Source organism: Pseudorca crassidens, chromosome 21 (assembly GCF_039906515.1).
Source record: "Pseudorca crassidens isolate mPseCra1 chromosome 21, mPseCra1.hap1, whole genome shotgun sequence".
NCBI classification, from domain to species: Eukaryota; Metazoa; Chordata; class Mammalia; order Artiodactyla; family Delphinidae; genus Pseudorca; species Pseudorca crassidens.
In genome coordinates this window covers 22,674,383-22,696,600 of record NC_090316.1, presented here as the reverse complement: position 1 = coordinate 22,696,600, position 22,218 = coordinate 22,674,383, and the positions used below count along the sequence as shown (strand labels likewise).

Sequence of the window (22,218 nt, the reverse complement as noted above, 5' to 3'; positions counted from 1 at the left end):
AAAATCTCTAAAGGTAATGTTAAATGGCTGATCATATAGAATACATTCCTAAAAGCCAAGTAACTCTATATAGAGAGAGATGGCATTGAGTTTCCAAAAGAAAGGTTTCCTGAGAGGTGGTGATTCTTGATTTGAGTCTTAAGAGAGGTATAAGCTTGGAATCAAGCTCGGGGTGAATTTTATGGGAGGGGTGATGTTAGGATATTCCAAGACAAAAATTACATTTTCTGGGCTAGAACTGGGGTTAGATTGTGGAGCTCATGTCTGTGCATTAACTATCTTCTAAATACAAAATGGAATCTGGATTGGATCCTAGAACAGATTTTTTTTAAAAGGAGATTATTGGAAAAACTGGCAAAGTCCAAATAAAATCTGGAGTTTAGTTAATAGTATTGTACCAATGTTGATTTCTTCATCTTGCTAAATATACACTGGTCGTGTAAGATATTAACATTAAGGGAAGATGGTGAAGAGAAATATGAGAACTCCCTGTATTGTCTTTGCAGCTCTTCCATAAACCCCCAAATATCTCAAAACAATAAAGTTTAGGGCTTCCCTGGTGGCGCACTGTTTAAGAATCCACCTGTCTATGCAGAGGACACGGGTTGGATCCCTGGTCCGGGAAGATCCCACATGCCGCGGAGCAACTAAGCCTGTGCACTACAACTACTGAGCCTGTGCTCTAGAGCCCGTGAGCCACAACTACTGAGCCTGTGCACCTCAACTACTGAAGCTTGTGCACCTACAGCCCGTGCGCCACAACAAGAGAAGCCACCACAGGCCTTTCCGAGCGACATGGCGACTCTCTGGAGGCTGAGCGTCCTCTGCGGTGCCAGAGGTCGGCGAGCTCTCTTCCTCCGAACCCCAGTGGTCAGACCAGCTCATGTCTCAGCATTTCTCCAGGACTGATCAACCCCAGGATGCTGTGGAATACAGCACATTCACCTGTCACCCAGCCACCATTCTGGTTCCAAGGCTGCATCTCTCCACTGGACTGGTGAGAGGGTTGTCAGTGTTTTGCTCCTGGGCCTAATTCCAGCTGCTTATTTGAATCCTTGCTCTGCGGTGGACTACTCTCTGGCTGCAGCCCTCACTCTTCATAGTCACTGGGGCGTTGGACAAGTTGTTACTGACTATGTTCAAGGGGCTGCATTGCAGAAAGCTGCCAAGGCAGGCTTTTTGGTGCTCTCGGCGTTCACCTTTGTTGGGCTTTGTTATTTCAACTATCATGATGTGGGCATCTGCAAAGCTGTGGCTATGCTGTGGAAGCTCTGACCCTTTAGACTTAACACCTTGAGAAGTGATTGTACATTGGGCTTCCCTGGTGGCGCAGTAGTTAAGAATCCGCCTGCCAACGCAGGGGACACAGGTTCAAGCCCTGGCCCGGGAAGATCCCACAGGCCGCGGAGCAACCAAGCCCGTTCGCCCCAACTACTGACCCTGCGCTCTAGAGCCCGCGAGCCACAACTACTGAAGCCTGCGGACCTAGATCCCGTGCTCTGCAACAAGAGAAGCCACCGCAGTGAAAGGCCTACGCACCGCAACGAAGAGTAGCCCCCGCTCGCCGCAACTAGAGAAAACCTGTGCACAGCAACAAAGACACAATGCAGCCAAAAATAAATAAATAAAATAAAAATAAAGAAGTAATCCTGAATCTTTAAAAAAAAAAAGAATTGATTGTACACCTCCTTGCCTCTGCTCTGTCATGCCATTTCAACTCACAATAAGAAGGAAGTAACAGATTAGTCCCGCTGATAAACCTCTTCTCCTAATCAGCCGGTTATTTTTAGAGTTTAATCTTTGAAGAAAGATTTGAGAGAAATTGTATCCAAGAAATTGTGAGACTGAGCTTTGTATTCTGGAGAGTTAATGCGGTGTCTCACAGCTTCTCAGAAGACTCACAGTATAACTAAACATTATATATGAGCCTTTGTCTGTTGATTTATCAGACTTTTAAAGGGAATTCAGCTTTATTACTCTCAATATTTGATCACACTTCTATATTTGTCCTAGAATGATGGAGAAAGGGAACGACTGTTAATTCATAAGTAAAGACTTTGCAGAAAATTAGGCAGTGTTTTGTTTTTGTAAACATCCCCCCCCCCCACTGTTCAGTCGATACCAGTTACTGATGGTTACGTGTCCTAGGGAGATTTGAAAATTATAAATGCTGATATTTCACATTACTGATTTCTAAATCCTAGGAAGAAGAGCCTGGAGAGTTTCTGAATATAGATAAGTTTCATGGAGGGAAGAGGTCCCTTTATAGATGTTTCAAATTGTTACTGGTTCTAAATGGAGACTTAATCCTCAAATGTGTTTATTTTACTTGTCCTAAAATAATCTGTCCACAAATATAAAATTATAAGTAATAAGTTGTTGTTTTCCCACTGTGGGAATCTCTAATGTGAAAATGTATTCTATGAAGGTAAAGTTTTTTTAAAAATAAAAATGATGTATAATAAAAATTTATTCTACCCTTTTAAAAAAAAAGAGAGAAGCCATCACAATGAGCAGCCCGCGCACCACAACGAAGAGTAGTCCCCGCTCGCCACAACTAGAGAAAGCCCATGAGCAGCAACAAAGACCCACAGCCAAAAAAAAAAAAAAAAGTTAAAAAAAAAACACATCTGAGGTTGACTCATAAATTTTTATGGAAAAATGAGAAATTACCTAAAGTAAGTTAGATCAAGCTCTGAAATTTTCTCCAGGTGAGCCCAATTTTAATAGGTCCTTTAATAGGAAGGGAATTATGTGGATAGTCCATTCTTAAGAGGAAGAAAGGATCTTATGAAACTGCCAAATAATAACATTCACGGATCATTGTCAAAGTCCAGGGAGAATCTGTGGTCTAAAAAATAGTCTTTAGCTCCTGCAGTGAGGCTCACTGCTAAATTCTCACAAAGAAAATGAAACATGACAATGTTTATGTGGTTATAGCTTTCATCTAAAGAGCATAAAGACTGTTGAAAATATACGAGATTTGGATACAAGTCTCATTCTGCTCAGTGTGAAGTACCAGACAGCTTCCATTTAGATTTTGTTTTAATGCAGAGCCCATCTTCTCCCATTTTATGCGCCCCCATGCCTACTCATCCCCCACCTCCAGCCTGGTAAAGGTGGTCAAATGGTACAAACTTCTAGTTATAAAACAAGTCCTGAGGATGTAATGGTGACTATAGTTAATAATACTGTGCTGTACGTGTATTTGAAAGTTGCTAAGAGAATAGATCTTAAAAGTTCGCATCACAAGAAAAAAAATGTGTAACTTTGTACACATAAAAGTTAACTAGATGGATTTAACCAGACTTATTGCATTGCTCATTTTGCAATACACACATATATCAAATCATTATATTGTGTACTTGCAACACATATGTTATATGTTAATTACATCTCAGTTTTTTTAAAAATGCAGTCAAAATGTACCTGAATATACCCTCATAAAAATCTTATTCTACTAAGACATCAAATTCCAAGCAGAAACATTTATTATTGCCTGGCTTTTTCTGAATGGAAACTCTAAAACTACATTTCAAAAGCTCTTTAAACAACTGACTGAACTTGGAAAATTAACTTTGCCTTTAAACTTTGTGTCAAGATAGCAAGACTTAGGTTGTAAACTCTGGCCCATAAACTAATACCTCTGTGGCTTTGAATAAGGCATTTGTCATTACTGACTTCCCATTTCCTTATCCATAAAATAGGTAATAACAACTCATAAGCTTTCTATCAAGATCAAATAAGTATGTAAAAAGGCATTATAAATTACAGAAAATAATAATGCAGTAGGCTTTTTATGAAAACTATACCCATGGAGTTTGTAAAATACCATAATATAAAATGCTATATCTCAATGAATTAAGCACACTCAAGTTCTAATCTGAGTTTAGCTACTTACCAGTGTGTAAACTTTCTTTGTGCCTCAGAATTCTCATGTTAAAATACTAATAAAACGATGATAATAATAACAATAGTAATATAATCATTTTGTAAATCTGATTTCAAGATAAAATGAGACATTGCATGTAAAACATTTAATTCGCTAAGTCAAATAGAGATAGACTGAAGCTCCAACAATGAAACAATGTTTTACAAGTTTAAGGTTAATATGCATCGACTATACATGACACATGTGTTCTTAAAATATTCCATTCCCATTGCTCTTGGCATGAAGATCTAACTTCTTACCATGACCTACAAGGGCTGGGGGTCTGGCACTGCACATCCCCTCTTGTTCCTCTTGCCTTCATAGGTATTCCATCCACTATCAGGAAGATGTCCCCTCTCAGCTGACCACCTTCAGATCACAGCAGCTCTAGGGAAATCTTCCTGAACTTCCTGATTCCGTCACAGTCTCCTATTCTGGGCTCTCTTAACACCCAGTACCTACCCTTCATTGTCCTAATAATAGCTGCATTTCGATATTTACAAAGCGTGATTACTTCGTTGTCTTTAAATTTTTAACATCTTGTTCATCATGAATTTTTGCACTAATTTTATTGCTTAAATATTGCATTAAAATATTATTAATCTTAACTGAATTTTAGGACACCCCTCAAATATTTTTGCAGAAAACCAGTAAGTTACATGCCTCATCCTAGTTCTGGTCCTGCAACTTCAGCCTGAAAATTCCAGGAGGCCTGGGATACATATCCCAAGGATCCAGAACAATGGCTTGACTGCGGGAGAAACTTAAATATGTGTAGAGTGAATTAGAGCACATTTGTAGTTTTTGAATTCTAAGACGTTTTAAGGGAAATATTGGTTGGTAACACAGAAATAAATTGTCAAACTAAAATTTTTTTAAAAACCAGCTAAAATGTTATTCTTAGAAGAATTACTATAACTAAAACTTTAGCAATCCAAAAAGCTGCTTGTTTCTACCAACCACCCTCTTTGTATCAATTTCGAAAGGCAGCCCATTTTTGTTTCAGGGTTTAATTGGTTCCCTAGCTCATTCTGGAGGAATTCAATTTCCCTTGAGCTGGGTTCATATGACAACAGATGCATTCCTTCTTTTTGATTTACTTCTCTAGGGCCATGGAAAGGAAAGCTAAAGCAAAATGGGAGGAAGAAAAATTTATGTAAGAGGTGTAGTGTGAAATGTAAATTTAGATTTTCTAAACATGTAGTCTCCAGTTTACAAGCAGAGCTACATTAACACAAACCAAGTGACCAGATTGGGGAAGGGAATTAATCTTGTTGATTGTATGCACTGTCTCAAAAGTTACGGGGGTGATAACAAAACTGTGTGGTCTAGTGAATAAGATGCAAAAGTTAGATGAAAAAAAGGATCTTCGGCTTTAGTTATATGTGTGTATTTCTCTCTCTCTCTCTCTCTCTCTCTCTATATATATATATATATATGTCATCCTATATATAAATATGTCATATATACATAAGTGATGTTTATTTATATTTTGTGTATATATCATTATATGTATCATTTACATATATAAGTGATAACGATGACATTTTATATAGATTTATAGAGAGAGCCTCCAGTGAGGAAAGGGACTTCCAATGACCAATGACACTGCCATTTAAAGATTTGGAAAGAATGCTCTTCTCAGGATTCTTTGGCTCCTTTAAGTTGTATTTCTTTTTGAAACCCAAAACATTAACATTTTTATCACACACACACATACACACACACACACACACACACACACACACACACACACACACATCTGGTTCAAACCTGCTCTGATAACTTGCCTGTGCAGTTTCTAGAGACCATAGCAGTGCATCACAGAGAACAAGAGAGAAGTAGTTTCTCACAACTCCTGCCTTCAGAAATTCACCTGCAAATAAAAATATTTTAAGGTAAGGAGCTAAGGAAGTTTTATATAACATCTATATCAAATGGACGGGGACCTGGTATGCCTACTGGGGGAGATCAGGGAATAATACATTTTTTTAAAATTTAATATTTCCCCTATTGGAAACGATCTTTTATTTTTTTCACTGACATTTATTCTAAAATAAACACCCCCCCAAAAAATAAAGAGTTGAGAACTGCTCCCAGATATATATGTGAATTGCAGGCAAGCATCAAATGAAAATTTAAGAGGCTTTTAAACGCTGATTTGGTTTTTGTTTTAATGGTCTGTGTACTTATACAAACTATTAAACTTCACTAGACCATGGCCAATGGTGAGCGTTGACTGGTGCTTTCAAAGTGAGTTGTTACCTTTAGAGACACGAACAGTCACATAATGGCTGAAAAAGAAAAAGCAGTAATAGGAGTTTCTCTGCGACTGGGGGTAGGGTGAGATGGGGAGGAAGTTTGGGGGAAGAGAAGAGAAGGCACAGGGAAAGGCGTGGTGTGCATTCCAGGGGGTAAAAACTGCCTCCACCAAAATCGATTTTCTTCCATTGATATATAACTGCTTAAATTTGATTATACTTACGTTCATTTGTTCAGTAGAGATTTACTGAGTGCCTACTTCTTGCTAAAACTGGGCGATGGGGGTTCAAAGAGGCTTTCTCACGTGGCGGGGGGCCCAATGACTGCGGCGCGGGGTGAGGAGGGGGTGGGTAGGGGGTGTGGGGGGACTTGCCCCTGCCCGCCTGCTCTTGGTTGAACGTGATCTTGCGCTGGCAGGTCCGGCGACCAACCCCACCCGGCGCGGAGCTGAGCCACACCCACCTCCACGCCCACCGCTGCTTGATCCCTCGACCTTCACAAGGTTGGTAGAGCCTTTCCTTGGAAATTCAACTAATCAAGGCAGAGTTGAAAAGTAGGTGTAGCCTGATGACAATGTGTCCATCAAAAGGAGGGTGGGTCCAACCGGCGGAGCGCAAAGAAAGGTTGATTCCAACAGCTGTCGGGAGCAGAAGTAGCAGTTTCTTCTACGTCTTACCTTTGAAAGGAACTGGAAGAGCGGAGCGCTTCGCGGTAGCATGGTAAGTCTTGTTCCATGGAACTGCTTTTTTCAGCTATTGGAGACGGTGTGTGTACCGAGTTCACTACTTAGGATGGATTTTTAACCGTGGATCCCAATCAAAAAGATTTTGAAAAGCACAAATGGGAAGCGTTTTATCATCCTGGAACCAGGTGGGGAGTGGACCTTGGCCAGTAGACTTCTAGTGTTTAAACGGCGTTTACCTACAGCTATTTGGGCCACTGACCTCAAACTTTCAAAACGTAAAGGAGGAAAGTAAATACACTTTCAAGAAAGCAGATGACTGATTGAATTTTCTTTGAAGTTGCATTTTTAAATTTTGTTCTAAAAAATTGTATAAAATTGTGTTGTAAAAATTTTGTATAAATATTGTATCTCATTGCAAGAAATGGCTAGGTCTATTTTATGTTAAAATGTTTAAATTATTTATTATAAAGAGTAAACTTATTTTCCTTTCTTTCCTCTTCAATTATCTCTGCAAATGGCACTACCATCCACCCAATTACTTGAGCAAAAAATTGGACCGCTCACTCATTCTTGCTTCCTGTTTCTCTTACCCCCTTTTATCCAACCCGACAGCAAGTTTGGAAGGCTCTATCTCCATTTTCCCTCTCCCTCCATTTCAGCTCCGCTGCTACCACATGCTCCAAACCACCAACATTCTTTTCCTAGATTACTAAATAGCCTGAGGGATTTTTTTCTGCTTTCACTCTTGCCTCCCTTAATCCATTCTTCACAAATCAGCTTGAGTAGTCTTTTAACCTAAATCACAGCGTGCTAATTTCCTTGTTTGAAAGAAACCCCTTAATGGTTCCCCATCGGTTTGGGAATGACATGCAAATGGCTCCCTCCTGCACCGTCCTCAACCTTACCTCAGACCTCTATGGTCTTTGCCCGCCATTTTGTGTAATAAGCATGGCTTTCATTGCAGTCCAGCAAGCTAATCCCTTTGTGCTTTCTGCTGCAGCCTGGAAAGAACACTCTTCTTCCACCTCTTTCACCTGGCTAATACTTTTCTTCTTTTTCAGGCTGGGTCTAATGCTTCCTTGGAGGCCTTTACAGACATTCTTTTTAAAGATAGCCTCCCCCTACTTTTCCTCTTATTGGTTTCATTTCATAGCATTTTTCTCAACCTGAAATTATTTTATTTACCATTTTATAAAAACTTTATTTACATTTCTGTCTCACACAGATAAAAATGCTATGAAAACCAGGGACTTTATCTTCTTCGTTGCTCTAAGTGGTCAGCACCATGGGAATTTCCTCGTGGTCCAGTGGTTAGGACTCCTGACTTTCATTGCCGTGGACCCGGGTTCCATCCCTGGTGGGGGAACCAAGATTCCGCAAGCCGGGCGGCACGGCCAAAAATTTAAAACAAAAAATTTTTTTTTTAATTTAAAAAGAATTTTTAAAAAGGGTTAGCACCTAGAACAAAGTTTGGTACTAAATATTTGTATGACTGAATGATTGAATAAGTAAATGATGCACCCTTGGAACTACTTCTATCACAATTTGAGAAATATAGAATATAGTATATAGTCTCATGCCATTAAGTAATTCATGTAACATCCTATACTATGTTTAACCATTACGTTTTCCATGTGGTTATTTCTACCAAAGGAGAATATAGTTTATCAACAGGAGTATTCTCATAATAAATTAAGTTACCATTTCAATTTATACATTGTTCTCACAGGCTTGCATATTGTGTGAGACATGGCATAATGCTCAGACATCTGACAAATAAGAATCTAGTTTAGAAAGGTAAGGGCTGTACTTGGACCCTGGTAAATTCATAAAGAAAATACCTTTCTCTCAACCCTGATCTCATAGGAGATGTTGTTCTAGATAACATCTTGTCATCATTGATAGACAACTTTATGAAACTTCTACCTTAAGCATGTCTAACATCCCAAATAAATTTCTAGTAAATTAATTTTATAAGATTGCTAAATCAGATATCACCAGTCTGATGACTAAATGCATATTCATCAATTCATTTCATTAGACAAATGTAGTAAGTGCTGGGGCATGTGAATAAGACAGGAGAGGCCCTTGCTCTCTTAAAGCTTACAGTCTAGTAGGTAAGACAGGGCTTAAATAATCAGAACCAAAGGGCTGTGGTCAGTGTAAAACAGGGAGCTAGGAGAGCGTTTAGCTTGGAGACCTAATTGAGACTAAGAGTCAAGGGAAGCTTGCCTGAGCAAGTGGCATTTAGGCAGAGATCTGAAATGCAGGTGGGAAGTAAACCTGTGCATGCCCCATCTGTGCACATGCTCATAGGTAAGGGGGATTGAGAGTGGGTAGTTTTTTTGGTTTTTTTTTTAATTGTATAGTTTGGTATTTATCCTAGTTTTTTTTTTAATTGAAATGTAGTTGATGTACAGCAATATTATGTAAGTTACAGGTGTATAGTATGAGGGTAGAGAGGAAAGAGCATGGCACTTTATTGGAAGGAGACTTTATTATGGCTGGAGATGAAATAGGAGAACTGGAGATGGCAAGAGATAAGTTTGGAGAGAAAAGCTGGAATCAAACCAGTTGTAGCTATTTTAAATGGACTAATTGAGGGAGGGAACTGTTGTGTTCTTTCCTACTTAAACTTTAGATCTAGAGATTTTGCTCCAAAGGTGCTTGCTATATGCACTAATACAAAGTGAAATGAAAATTATTTTTAGCTATGAGAGCACGATTTTGTTAGGCAAATATTGCTGGATACAGTCTCCCTGGTTTATTTCACCTTTATAAAGGACAGAATAAATAATAACACATATACCACTAACATTATATATTAGGAATATAACATAAACAGCTTGAACATATTTTTTTTAAGATTTTTTTTGATGTGGATCATCTTTAAAGTCTTTACTGAATTTGCTACAATATTGCTTCCATTTTATGTTTTGGTTTTTTGGACACAAGGCATGTGGGATCTCAGCTCCCCGACCAGGGATTGAACCTGCACCCCCTGCATTGGAAGGTGAAGTCTTAACCACTGGATTGCCAGGGAAGTCCCTGAAAATATTTTTAGATAGCCACATTTAAAAATAACCTCCTCAAAAGAATCATGCTATTCTTGGCAAAAGAAAAAAATACAATGAAAACAAAACATGCATTTCAATTGGTAAGGGAAGAGGTTTAAATGTCTTCTTAAACATGAGTATGTATATTACATAGAAATATATATTTATATAATATATGCATATATTTAAGAAAAAATTTAAACCTCTTCCCTGAGCAATTTATAAATATTTGATTTATACTTAAATATATATAATGAAAATATTAATTATATATTTATTTGTAAATATGTATATTGAATGCTTAAGAAGACACTTTAAAATCTCTCAGCAGTTTTTAAATGTCAGATAACATTCATATATATTTTATATAAGTAAATATATAATTAATTTTATTTGTAATTTATATAGTATATATTTACATATATAAATATGTATATGTGTATATATAGTGTTTAAGAAGGTATAAAAGCATGTTTTGTTTTCATTCTATGTATTATTTTACCAGAAGTAAATGGCACAAACTTTTTGAGGTGGCATTTTTTAATGTGGCTATTTAAAAACATTTTCAAGCTATTGATTTTCATTCCAGTACTTTCACATTTGCTCCTTTTTAAAAGCATTTAATTTTTGTTCCTACAGCAGGACATCAGGATGCTAAAATTAAGAGATCTTTTATAAGACACAATGGTAACATTAAGCAAAGGACTCTTAGAAAGAATATAATATATTCATGCTGTAACTTTCATAGTACTACTTTTAGATTTTTAAGAAAAGGATCAAAAACCACTCATTCCCCTGTGCCTTTATTTTGACTTGCACTTATAAGAGTTGGCAATACATAGATTTCACATGGCTTATTCTCTGGATCCCCATCTTATAGAACAAGGGTGGGCAAACTACAGCCATCCACCAAATCAGTCTCTGCTGTGCACTGCCCATCCTCTGTGTACTGTCTGTAGCTGCTTCTGTGCTACGGTGAGATTGAATAGCTATGACATAGGCCCTAGGGCCCACAAAGTTTAAATCAGGCTCTTTACAGAAAAAGTTTGCTGCCCTTGGTCTAGAACAGTACCTGGCACTTAGCAGGATCCAACATCTACTTATAGAATGAATACAAAGGTAAACTAACAGTAGCTCACATGAGTGGTCAGCATTTGGTCTATGCCATGAACTGTGCTAAGCACTTTAAATGCAATATTTAATTTGAATTTCACAGGAGTGTTACATAAGAATAGGCATATCTTGCTCCCTCACCTCCTTTAAGTTTTTAGTCAGCTGCCACTACCTCAGTCAAGATTCACCTGGGGAAGAAAGAAAAAGATTTACCTGGAGCTCCCTATTTAAAATTGCAAGCCCCTGCTTTCTACCGGTCCCTTGGCTTATTCTATAGTGCTCTTTGCCTTATAACATACAATGTACATTACTTATTTATTTTGTATACCCCATGGGGCATACATTACATTTTGGGTATAATATATCTATTCACTGGTGTGTCTCAACCCATGAGTAGCCTAGAAAAGGGCTAGCACATAGTGAGTGCCCAATGAACATTAGGTGATCAATAAGGGAGGGCAGATAACTTACGGGGGATACCCAGGAAAGAAATGTTTATGACCCATGTCTTACGTACATATGTCACAGCTAATTCTCTTACTCTCTTGCAGAGTTAGTCAAAGATGTAAATGTAGTGATTCTGTTATTGGAAAGTGAGTTCTAGGATATTTTTTGAGGTCCTTTTCTGACAATGGCTCTAATATTGGAATATATTTTACCTAATGACCACTATCTCAAACAGGTGCTTGCTGAAAACAATTCACGTAGATCACTCCTTCCCAGAAGTGGTTGATCTATTCTGGTGCAAACCTTCACGGAGGGAGCTAGCAGAACGACATGGACCAGAAACTGAAGAAAAGGGAAAAGACACTTGGCCAGAAAGGCCTTGGTAGAAGAGCTGTCAGTGGGGACAAGTCACCGCCAGCCCCACAGAAACCTCCTGACACGACGTGGACCTTATGTGATGAGGAAGTGTGCTATGAGACTAGCTTTCGGGTTGTTGAAGAGGATTCCTTCTCTGACTGTTACATAGAATGCATAATAAGAGGTGAGTTTTCTGAACCTATCATGGAAGAGGACTCACTTCTTAAGTCCTTTGACTGTCTGAAACAAGGATCAGAACAAGAGCTTTCTCAACAGGTTCTTACGGCAAGCTCACTTCTTGAACGTTCCTTGGAATACATGAAAAAGGGGGCAAAACAAGAACTTCCTCAACAGTTTGGTGGAGAGAATTCACTTCTTGAGTCTTCTGAGTACATGACAGGCAAGAAGCTTCCTCCTGGAGAAATACCCAGCATTGACTTTTCAGATCCTAAACAGCTCACAGAATGTACTAAAATGAAGCCAAGTACAAATAAAGAATATGATGCTCCAGAAAAAATTGTTTGTCCTGAGAGTGGATGCATAAGAGAGTTCAAGAATAGAGCATCCCTGAGAAAGCATCTCCGAGTTCATAGTCCCCGAGATCACGTATGTGCAGAATGTGGGAAAGCCTTCAAGGAGAGCGCAAAACTAAAAAGACATTTTCTGGTTCATACTGGAGAGAAGCCATTTCCGTGTACTTTTGAAGGGTGCGGAAAACGTTTTTCCCTGTCCTTCAATTTGCGTACACATGTGCGCATCCACACTGGGGAGAAACCTTTTGTATGTCCCTTTGAAGGCTGTCTCAAGAAGTTTATTCAGTCAAATAACATGAAAGCGCACCTCTTAACTCATGCAAAGGCCGAAATGAGTCAATGAAAGAAGATGGAAAATAATCCTCAAACAGGATAAGCGTATTAACAAAAGAATGGCAACAAATATGCCTCATTGATTATTGTTTCAGGAAACAATTTTTAAATCAATATTGCCACCCTACAAGGTATATTTTTTTTAAATGTTACTAAGATAGATGCTCCTATAGTCTGTGATGTTATTTTAGAACTTTGTGTAAAATTATAGTGCAGTTCCAATAATAATGTCAGTAATGAACTTACTTCAAAAGCATAATCCTTAATATATGACAAATTGGATTTTTGGATATGGGACTTAATATCCCATACTATAAGTACGAAATTAACTTTGCTTTTAAGTTTGTAGTTTCCAACTGTTTAGCTTTTTCCTTTTATACTTAATACATATGATAATTCTAGAGAATGAAAATTTTGCAGCAGATTGTCACTAAGTGAATTAGTTAAAATTTTTAAGTTAAATATATTGTTTAATCATTTTATTTTTGTATTTTATCATTGTATCAAACTATACTGAAATCATATAGTAGATGTAAATGGTTATTTGATAGTGTCAATCCATTTGAATCCATTTTAGATATTTTTAAATAAAAGGAAATAAAACCCCAGAAATCAAAGAAGTGTGCATTAAAAAGAGATGCCATTTATTTGTCTTCAGAATTAGCAAAGCATGGCAAAAATTGATTGTTCGGTATCAGTGAGGTGTCAGGGGGAAGTTGCTCTCCTACAAGGTGGGTTAAGGGATGTTGTCACCCGCCATTTGGGGAGGGGAATGCTAGATCAGTTTTCTAGGGCTGCCGTAACAGCCAACTGGGTGACTTAAACAACAGATATTTATTGTGTCATAGTTCTGGAGGCTAGAAGTTCAAAAAAAGATATTGACAGGATTGGTTCCTTCCTAGGGTTGTGAAGAAAAGCTCTGTTCCAAATGTCTCTTCTTGGCTTGTAGATGACTGTCTTCATGTTTACATGGCATTTTCCTGTATCTTCACATTGTCTTCCTTCTGTGCATGTCTCTGTTCAGATTTCCTCTTAAAAGGACACCAGACATACTGGATTAGAATCCACCCTGATGCCCTCATTTTAACTTGGTCTATAAAGATGCCCATCGCCAAATAAGGTTACATTCTGAGGTACTGGGGGTTAGGATTTCAACATGGATTTTTGAGTGTACATAGTTCAAACCATAACGTGCACTTTTTTAGACCCAATAATTTCATTTCTAGAATTCCATTCTACAGAATATGTTCACTAATGTACAAAGATAATTTGTTCAAGGATTTTCACTAAAGTATATTTCAATAGTAATTTGATTCATAACTTGAATGTCCATTAAAAGGGAACAAGTTGCATAAATCTTAATACCTCTATTCAATAGGAAATGTGCAAATATCCTTAAAGGAAACTTGGCTGTAAAGGGAAGGAAAGAGGTCCACAGCCAGAGGGAAGCCATAGAGTAGGAGGAAGTTTGATGTTTAAGATTTAAGACACCATTGGAGATAATGGCAATATGTACCATAAACAGCTTTTCAGGAGAACAAAAAGTCAACATACAATATAAACAAATCAAATTTAAGATTAATCTTGCTTTTAGAAATGCCAAAATGTAAAAGTACATATGATTTTTTTAAAAGGAAAAAAAATCAAGGACTTTTTTACTTAGGAATGAGCTAATTATTACTGTGGACTATTAATGGAAATTTAATTTTTTATTTATAATATATTTGGTGTGGAATTTATACCATCATTTCTATAGAAATGTGGGTCCAGAGTCTCTAAGTTAAAAGGAATACAGGATACATAATCCATTCATAAATTTGGAATTTCCTCTGAATCAGACACCTGAGTATAGAATTTAGGATGAGAATTTGGTGTTTGATCAAGATGATGAATCATATGTTTGTCTGGTTTTTGCTTTGACAGCAGTATATTTAACTTGATCCTCTAGGAATTTCTATTCCAAAGTTGAATTAGAGTTGCTATTAGAATAACACCTTTGAGGACTAGGTGAAAGGCACTAGGTGAAAGGTGGGATTAAATAGAGAGAAGTCAAGACTAGATAAATTCATTGGCGGGGTTTAGGCTGTAAACTTGAGACCTGGGACTAGGGCATCAAGATAGATCAAGATTGGTTTCCCCTGTGTGTGGAGGCTGATCTGCTTCTGGAGACTACCCTTTCTGGAACTGAAGGGGCCAGAGTCTCAGTATTTACAACCCTAACGCGAAAATGTACAAGGAACATCAATCTGAGAAAGTGCTTGTGTATCTGGATGCCAAAGCTTAGTTAAATTCTGACTTGGGAATAGGATGTTAGTTGGCCAGTCTCCTAGCTGTATTTTTGTTTTTTTTTTTTGTTTCCAAAGAAGAACCCTAAAATTGTTAAGAATGTAACAGGAAGAAAGCATGTGGATATAACGAAAAAAGAAAAGATGGGAAAGGAGATTAGCTAATGAGGATATGTCATCTGAAATCTTTGCTAATGTTTCAGAAAAGAAATGTACATATACTTTCCACATTTGTATTTTAAGTAAGAAGAATGAACACAAGATATGTGAATACATAATCCAGAGAAAACTACAAAAGAAAATCAATCCATCTAGATTTTTACGTCTCCAGATACTGGCATTTTACAAACCCCAAATCCTGATGAATAAACAAACATTTTTGTTTTCATGCTGGTATTTGGATTCATGGCCTGTATCTTTTTTCTTTCTTTCTTTCTTTCTTTTTTAATGGCCAAAGGTTAACAGTTAAAAGGTAACACTAGAGAAATAACATTCTACAAAAAACTGAAAATCTTAAGGCAGAGCTCATCACTGTAACAGGGCATAGTTAGTTGGCACTTAATAAATTATGGAATGAATAAGTGTGTAAAAATAGCTTAATATGCTTTATAAAAGCTATAAAATTATCAAAATTATATGTAATTCAGAAACAGCTAATAAAACATTACTTGCCTTTACATAAAATCTGGTTAGTCCAAAATAAAGGTGGAAACCACAGAAGTGTTTAATTACCTGTGCATACATCAGCTCTTACTCCCCAAAAGTAATCACCACTCAAAAAGGATTTAACTGTTATATTGTTTGATCATTTTTGTTAATAGTGAAAATTATCTTAAATCCCATTACCTTTTTTTTTTTTTTGTCTTCCTCCTCTAAAAGGGACAGGAGACTGAGGGTTTGTTCAACTCCTAACATCTTGGATAACGAAGAACTATCCTGCCTTGAGAATTATATCTACCAAGGCTGTGATTAGATAGTGAGCAGTGTGTTAAACCACTTACATTCCTACTTTAAATTAGTTTATTTTATTCTCTGTGATATGTGCACAGGTCTCCCAAACAGTCATACTTGATTTCTGTATTTTGCCTTAGCTACAGTGTGCATTGGTGGACATAAGATTTCCATCCTATTTTATCCAGAAAGAATTCTGTGCAAAAGCAGAATTGTCAGATTCTTATATTACTTTCCTGCCAAATAGGCATTTGCAGAAATCTGTGTGAGCTTATGTTTTAATTACCTAATGTACTGGCTCTGACTGAATAAATTGTATGATTACATCTTACACTGGACACAAAACAGTGCAAGTTATATTAAAAAGCCATTATATTTGCAACTCGGAGCAAGAGACTATAATTAAAAGGCAATTGGATGAAATTAGCTTTGAAAGTACAAGAGTTTAAGCAGGATTTGGTAAATGAACATTAACGGTTAACATGTGCTCTTTATTGGGTCTTTTGCTTCTTCTATGACCCCAGGGTTGAATTTAATGTCAGTGGATCAGACATGTGAAAACACCTGTACAAAGCTATGCTTTACAATGTAGCTAAAGTTATATCCATAAAAAAAGCCAACATAACTTTTGTGACTTTAGTAAATCAAGGTATTAGGTAGGCTAGAATGATATCCTAGGCATTAATAAACTTTTTAATACTCCTAAGATCTTGGGTATGTGTCATAAAAAACATACTACATGCTTCTTGCAACTCAAAATGTTGATCATAAAATACACATGTACAAATCAAAGAAGTAATAGAGAATTCTGATTATCATGGCCATTAAATAGTTTAAAAGTTGTTAAAGTTATACACAATATGTGTAGTAGCACCCCATCTTTACCTAAGGCAACCAATACATTTGCAAACTGCTGAGAACTTAGCACGGTACTTACTGATACTTGGCGGGATGGCAGGGGGGAGAGTGGAAATCTTTGTGCTTATCAGATACATATGCCTAAAATATCTTATAGTTATGGCAGATTAGGGATGGCTGCAAATTCTTTGCTACTCTTCCAGTTGAGAGTTGGGGTCTATGTCCTTTCCCCTTGAGTCTCTGCTGGTCTGCTTTGATCAATAGGGTATGGTGTAGGGACTGCCCTGGTGGGGCTATGGTTAAGACTCCGTGCTCCCAATGCAGAGGGCCCCAGTTCGATAAGGAGCCCGCCTGCCGCAACTAAGACCCGGCGCAACCAAATAAATAAATATTTTTTTAAAAATAGGGTATGGTGTAAATTATGCTGTAATAGCTATGCCAATTCCAGGCCTAGCTTTTAAGAGGCATGGCAGCTACTGCCTTGCTCTTGTAGAAACCAACTGTCATCTTAAGTATGACTACCCTAAGACCACCATCCTGGGAAAACCAGCAGCTGTTGCAACAGGAGCTGTTGCAAGCCACTAGCAGAGGCCCAGTAGGACAAGAAATGGAGAGGAAGGCAAAGGAGTCATGAGGTGCCAGGCATGTGAGTGAAAGAGTCATGCTGGAAGGGTCACCCAGCCCCAGTCACCCCAGGTGACACCAAATTAATTACAGGGCCTAGATGGTCCTTTTCCAAATTTCTGACCCACAAAATGATGAGCAAAGTGAAATGATTTTTTTACATAGTGACTATAGTTGATAATTTGTAAAACTGAAATTTGTTATGAGTAGAACTTAAATGTTCTCACCATATATATATGTGTGTATGTGTATATATATATTTATTTATTTATTTATTTATTTATATATACATGTATCTAATCATCACAATGTACAACTGAAATATCTTACAATTTCATTTGTCAGTTATACCTCAATAAAACTGAAAAAATAAAATGGCTGTTTTAAGCCACTTGAATTTTGGGGTTAGTTCATTATGCATCAGTAGATAACATATACTCCACTTCAGATGTATAATTTGAATTCTATAGTCTCTGCTTTATATTTGTGTGTTCTGTGTATATATACATATATACATATAGATAGATTTTACCATATGATTAGTTTGTCTAAATTCAAAAGGAATTATTTATTTTATTTTCAATTTTATATACTAGATCTATTTTCAACATCATACAATGAGGTAGTGATCCCCTTTTCCTAGACTAGTACAGACATATACTTGGTGGACTATCTAAGGAAACTGCAGCTGACTTTAATAAAATTAAAACTCAGTCTCTCTCAAGGTTGGTGGAGAGAGATCTCCACCCAGGAGGAAACTTTTCTCTTGACCACTAATCGTGTCATCCTGAGCCTGCCACTTTCCCCTGGACAAAATCCCATTAATTACTGCTGCTACCACCACTATCCTTAAAGAGCTATGCTCCCCTTTAACACGGACCCAAGCTCTAGCTCTTCCTTTACTACTTAACAGTAAAAATGAGATGAGGCTGGAACATCTAAAGATCCAATTAAAGACAAGGATAACAGAATACAGCTTGTTTTCTCATGTCAGAGGCTTCAGAGAGATCTACTGTTTTGGAACCCAGAGTTAAAAGAAAAAGCCCCAGTGATTCTTTTCATTTTCACCTGAGACCTGGTTCAGGTTTTTGAACTTATTTCCCTAGCCTCTAACCTCAGTATATCTAGATGTGGTATTTAACTAGAACACCCCTAAAGTTGTCCCAGATGGGGGTATAGGGTGGACATGAGAGATAACCTGGAAGAGGCTGGCAAGGGACAAATTTTGAAGGCTTTAAAAATCATTTTAATGAACTAGAACTTTTTCTTGTAGTCAACAAAGGAAGCATTAAAGGCATTAGCATAGGTAACATGATCAAATTAACCTTTTAGAAAAATCATTTGGGATGCAGGGTAGAAGAGGACTGAGGAGCAGGAAAACAGGCAGCATAATCCACAGGAGAGATGATATGTCTTATTGGATGTTGTATTTCCAGCACAAGTATAGAACATAATACATGATTAATGGATGTTTAAATAAATGCTTGACTAGACAAAGCAGTAATAAAAATTTTTGAAGTGACAGATGCACTAAACTTAACCTCACTGACACAACAATCAAAAGACAAATAATCCAATTAAAAATGAGCAAAGAACTTGAATATACGTTTCTCCAAAGAAGATAAATAAATGGCCAATAAACACATGAAAAGATGATGAACATTATGTCATTAGGAAAATGCAATTCAAAACCACAAAAAAGAACAACAACAGAGGCTTCCCTGGTGGCGCAGTGGTTGAGAGTCCGCCTGCCAATGCAGGGGACGTGGGTTTGTCCACGATCCCACATGCTGTGGAGCGGTTGGGCCCGTGAGCCATGGCCGCTGAGCCTGCGCGTCCGGAGCCTGTGCTCTGCAACGGGAGAGGCCACAACAGTGAGAGGCCCGCGTACCGCAGAAAAAAAAAAAAAAAAAAGTACAACAACAAAAACATTTCACATTTGCTAGAATGGCTATAATTTAAAAAAAAAGAAATCTTGGTCAGAAAGTGGAGCAAGTTGAATCTTCCATCACTGCTAGTGGGACTGTAGAATGGTGCAGCCACGTTGAAAAACAGTTTAGGACTTCCCTGGTGGCGCAGTGGTTAGGAATCCACCTGCCAATACAGGGGACATGGGTTTGAGCCCTGGTCCTGGAAGATCCCACATCCACATGCCACGGAGTAATAACTAAGCCCACGTGCCACAATTACTAAGCCTGCACTCTAGAGCCCACAATCCACAACTACTGAGCCCACATGCCACAACTACTGAAGTCCACGCGCGTGTGCTCTGCAACAAGAGAAGCCACTGCAACCAGAAGCTCGCGCACCGCAACGAAGAGCAGCCCCTGCTCGCTGCAACTAGAGAAAGCCCACGCACGGCAACGAAGACCCAACACAGCTATAAATAAATATAAATAAATTTATATTAAAAAAAAAGTTTAGTAGTTCCTTAACATGTTTAGCACAGTTATCATATGACCCAGTAATTTCACTCCTAGATATATAACCAAGAGTGATATAAAAATTTGTATACAAATGTTCATAACAGCATGATTCATAATAGCCAAATAGTGGAAACGACCCAAAAGCCCTCCAACTGATGAATGGATAAACAAAACTTTCTATACTCATACAATGGAATATTATGTTAGCCATAAAAAGGGATGGAAGTATTAATACATGTTACAACAACAATGAACCTTGAAGACATGCCAAGTTGAGGCAGCCAGACACAATTCCTTATATCATCCAATTCCATTGTATGTGAAATCCCCAGAATAGACAAACTCATAGAAACTGAAAGTAGATTACTGGCTGCCAAGAACAAGGGCATAAAGAAGTGATTGGTAATGCTTTCTTTTCAGGGTGATAAAAATGTTCTAAAGTTACATAGTGTTGATAGTTGCAGAATTCTGTGAATGTACTAAAACCCACTGAATTGTTACTTTAAAAGGGTGAATTTTATGGTACATGAATTATATTTCATTAAAGCTCTTATTTTAAAAATCATTTATGCAAACTACTACAGTCTTATTAACTATTTTACAGTCACTTTCATCAAAAGCAATAACACAATACATTGAACACCCAGGAGGTTAAATAACTGGGGTTAAGAACATAGATTTATGATTACTTGAATGAATATTTGATATTATTATTCTTTGTATTACTAATATTACCTCTATCAGGGATACTGTGTCAGGACCATGTCCCTGGCCCTTGAGGTTCCTACAATTTTACAGTATATTATAGGTGGTTGATAAAAATGATCATGTTTATGTTTCCTTAATGAGCATATATATTAACTTTTGAAAAGTGTGTTGAAGATGAAAATATTTAAAGTCAGTATCTTGTCGTTTCATCTGTTGGTTTGCTAAAATTAAAACACACATAGAAACAAAACCCCCAGTGGCTTATGCATTTGAAGGTATTCCAAGGATAGCTTTAAAATGGGTAGGTCTGATATTTACAAAGCCCAGATCACCTTCTCTCCTTACTCCAGCTACCCTCCATGGACATTTTCTGTTATTAAATGAACAAATCAATTCCGGGATCTTTCATTCAGTAGCACAGCTCCCCCGACTAGATCCCCAGGCAGCACTACAGCAGTGTCTAGGATTCTATCATCAAAAAGAACCAATGGCAACCCTGTAGGTCTACGTTTTCCCCAGATAAAGTTTTCCTTACAGGTGTTAACGCTCTTTTACTGCCAGATTGGGTTTTTTTTTGTTTTTTTTTGGATAAAGTAAAAATAACATACAAAGAATACTCATAATTTTTACCAATTTTTACCATTTTCTTGATTTTTAGTTCCTTCTGAGATACTGAGTGTGAGACTCAGTGAATGCTCCTCTTATGCTGATCTCATTATTGTGGACCTGAAAGATGGTCCTTCTACCTGGTCTGCAGACATAATTCAGGACCAACATTAGGTGTTTTCTGGTTTTTACGAAAATACTTTGTCTCTCTGAATACCTCTAGACTAAGTGATACTTTAGGCCACTTAGGTACATCCATTACAGGTGAGAACTGAGACATAAAAACGATGAAAGTAGTATAGTTCATGGCATCTTGAACAACCAGATGGCAAGATGCAAATTTAAAGAATTCCACTCCTAGAATTCTAAGACCCTTTTTAGTTCTGAAAGTCTATTCCAATGTAATGATGCTGACAGATGATGAATACATCATTTTAAGTTAATAAAGTAAAAGGTAAGAAAGATAAATTGTCATTATTGCTATTATTATTACTAATGGCTTAAGGAAACTGTTGCTAAAACCACGGAGTGGGCTTTTAAGGGAATAACAGGTGGTTATTTTAGCTTTGGTTTAGATAATAAAGACATATATTCACATTTGCAAAGTGCTTTGAAAATGGGAAGTGCTCTGGGAGCATAAAATGGCATGTTATGAACTAAATGTGTCCAAAATTTATATGCTGAAGCCTGAACCCCCAGTATACCAGACTATTAGACAGACCCTTTAAGGAGGTGATTAAATTAAAATGAGTTAAGAATGGTCCCTAATCCAACCTGACTGATGTCTTTATAAGAGGAGGAAATTTGGACTCACAAAAGAGATACCAGGGATATGTGGTCTCAGAGGAAAGGTCATGTGAGGACACAGGGAAATGCCCAGAGAGAGGCCACCACCAAAGAAACAAAACCTGTTGACACCTTGATCTTGGACTTCAGGGTCCTAGTATGTAAGAAAATAAATTTCTGTCGTTTAACCCACCCTGTGGTATTTTGTCATGACAGCCCGAGTAGACTATACAGGACACTTAAGGGAATTCCAGACA

At 37.5% G+C, this 22,218-nt stretch overlaps 2 protein-coding genes across 2 annotated transcripts; both read left to right on the top strand.

Moving 5' to 3' along the window:
• The first annotated feature begins 786 nt into the window (after nucleotides 1-786).
• LOC137216145 (succinate dehydrogenase [ubiquinone] cytochrome b small subunit, mitochondrial-like) lies at nucleotides 787-1,305 on the top strand. Its single transcript, XM_067722041.1, is given in 1 exon segment — nucleotides 787-1,305. A coding segment is annotated over 1 exon segment (480 nt). The 5' UTR covers nucleotides 787-795; the 3' UTR covers nucleotides 1,276-1,305.
• A 10,519-nt stretch (nucleotides 1,306-11,824) lies between these two features.
• Nucleotides 11,825-12,727, top strand: ZFP42 (ZFP42 zinc finger protein). Its single transcript, XM_067722049.1, has one exon. It carries the CDS (start codon nucleotides 11,825-11,827, stop codon nucleotides 12,725-12,727), a length of 903 nt encoding a protein of 300 aa, XP_067578150.1.
• Nucleotides 12,728-22,218: the final 9,491 nt, after the last annotated feature.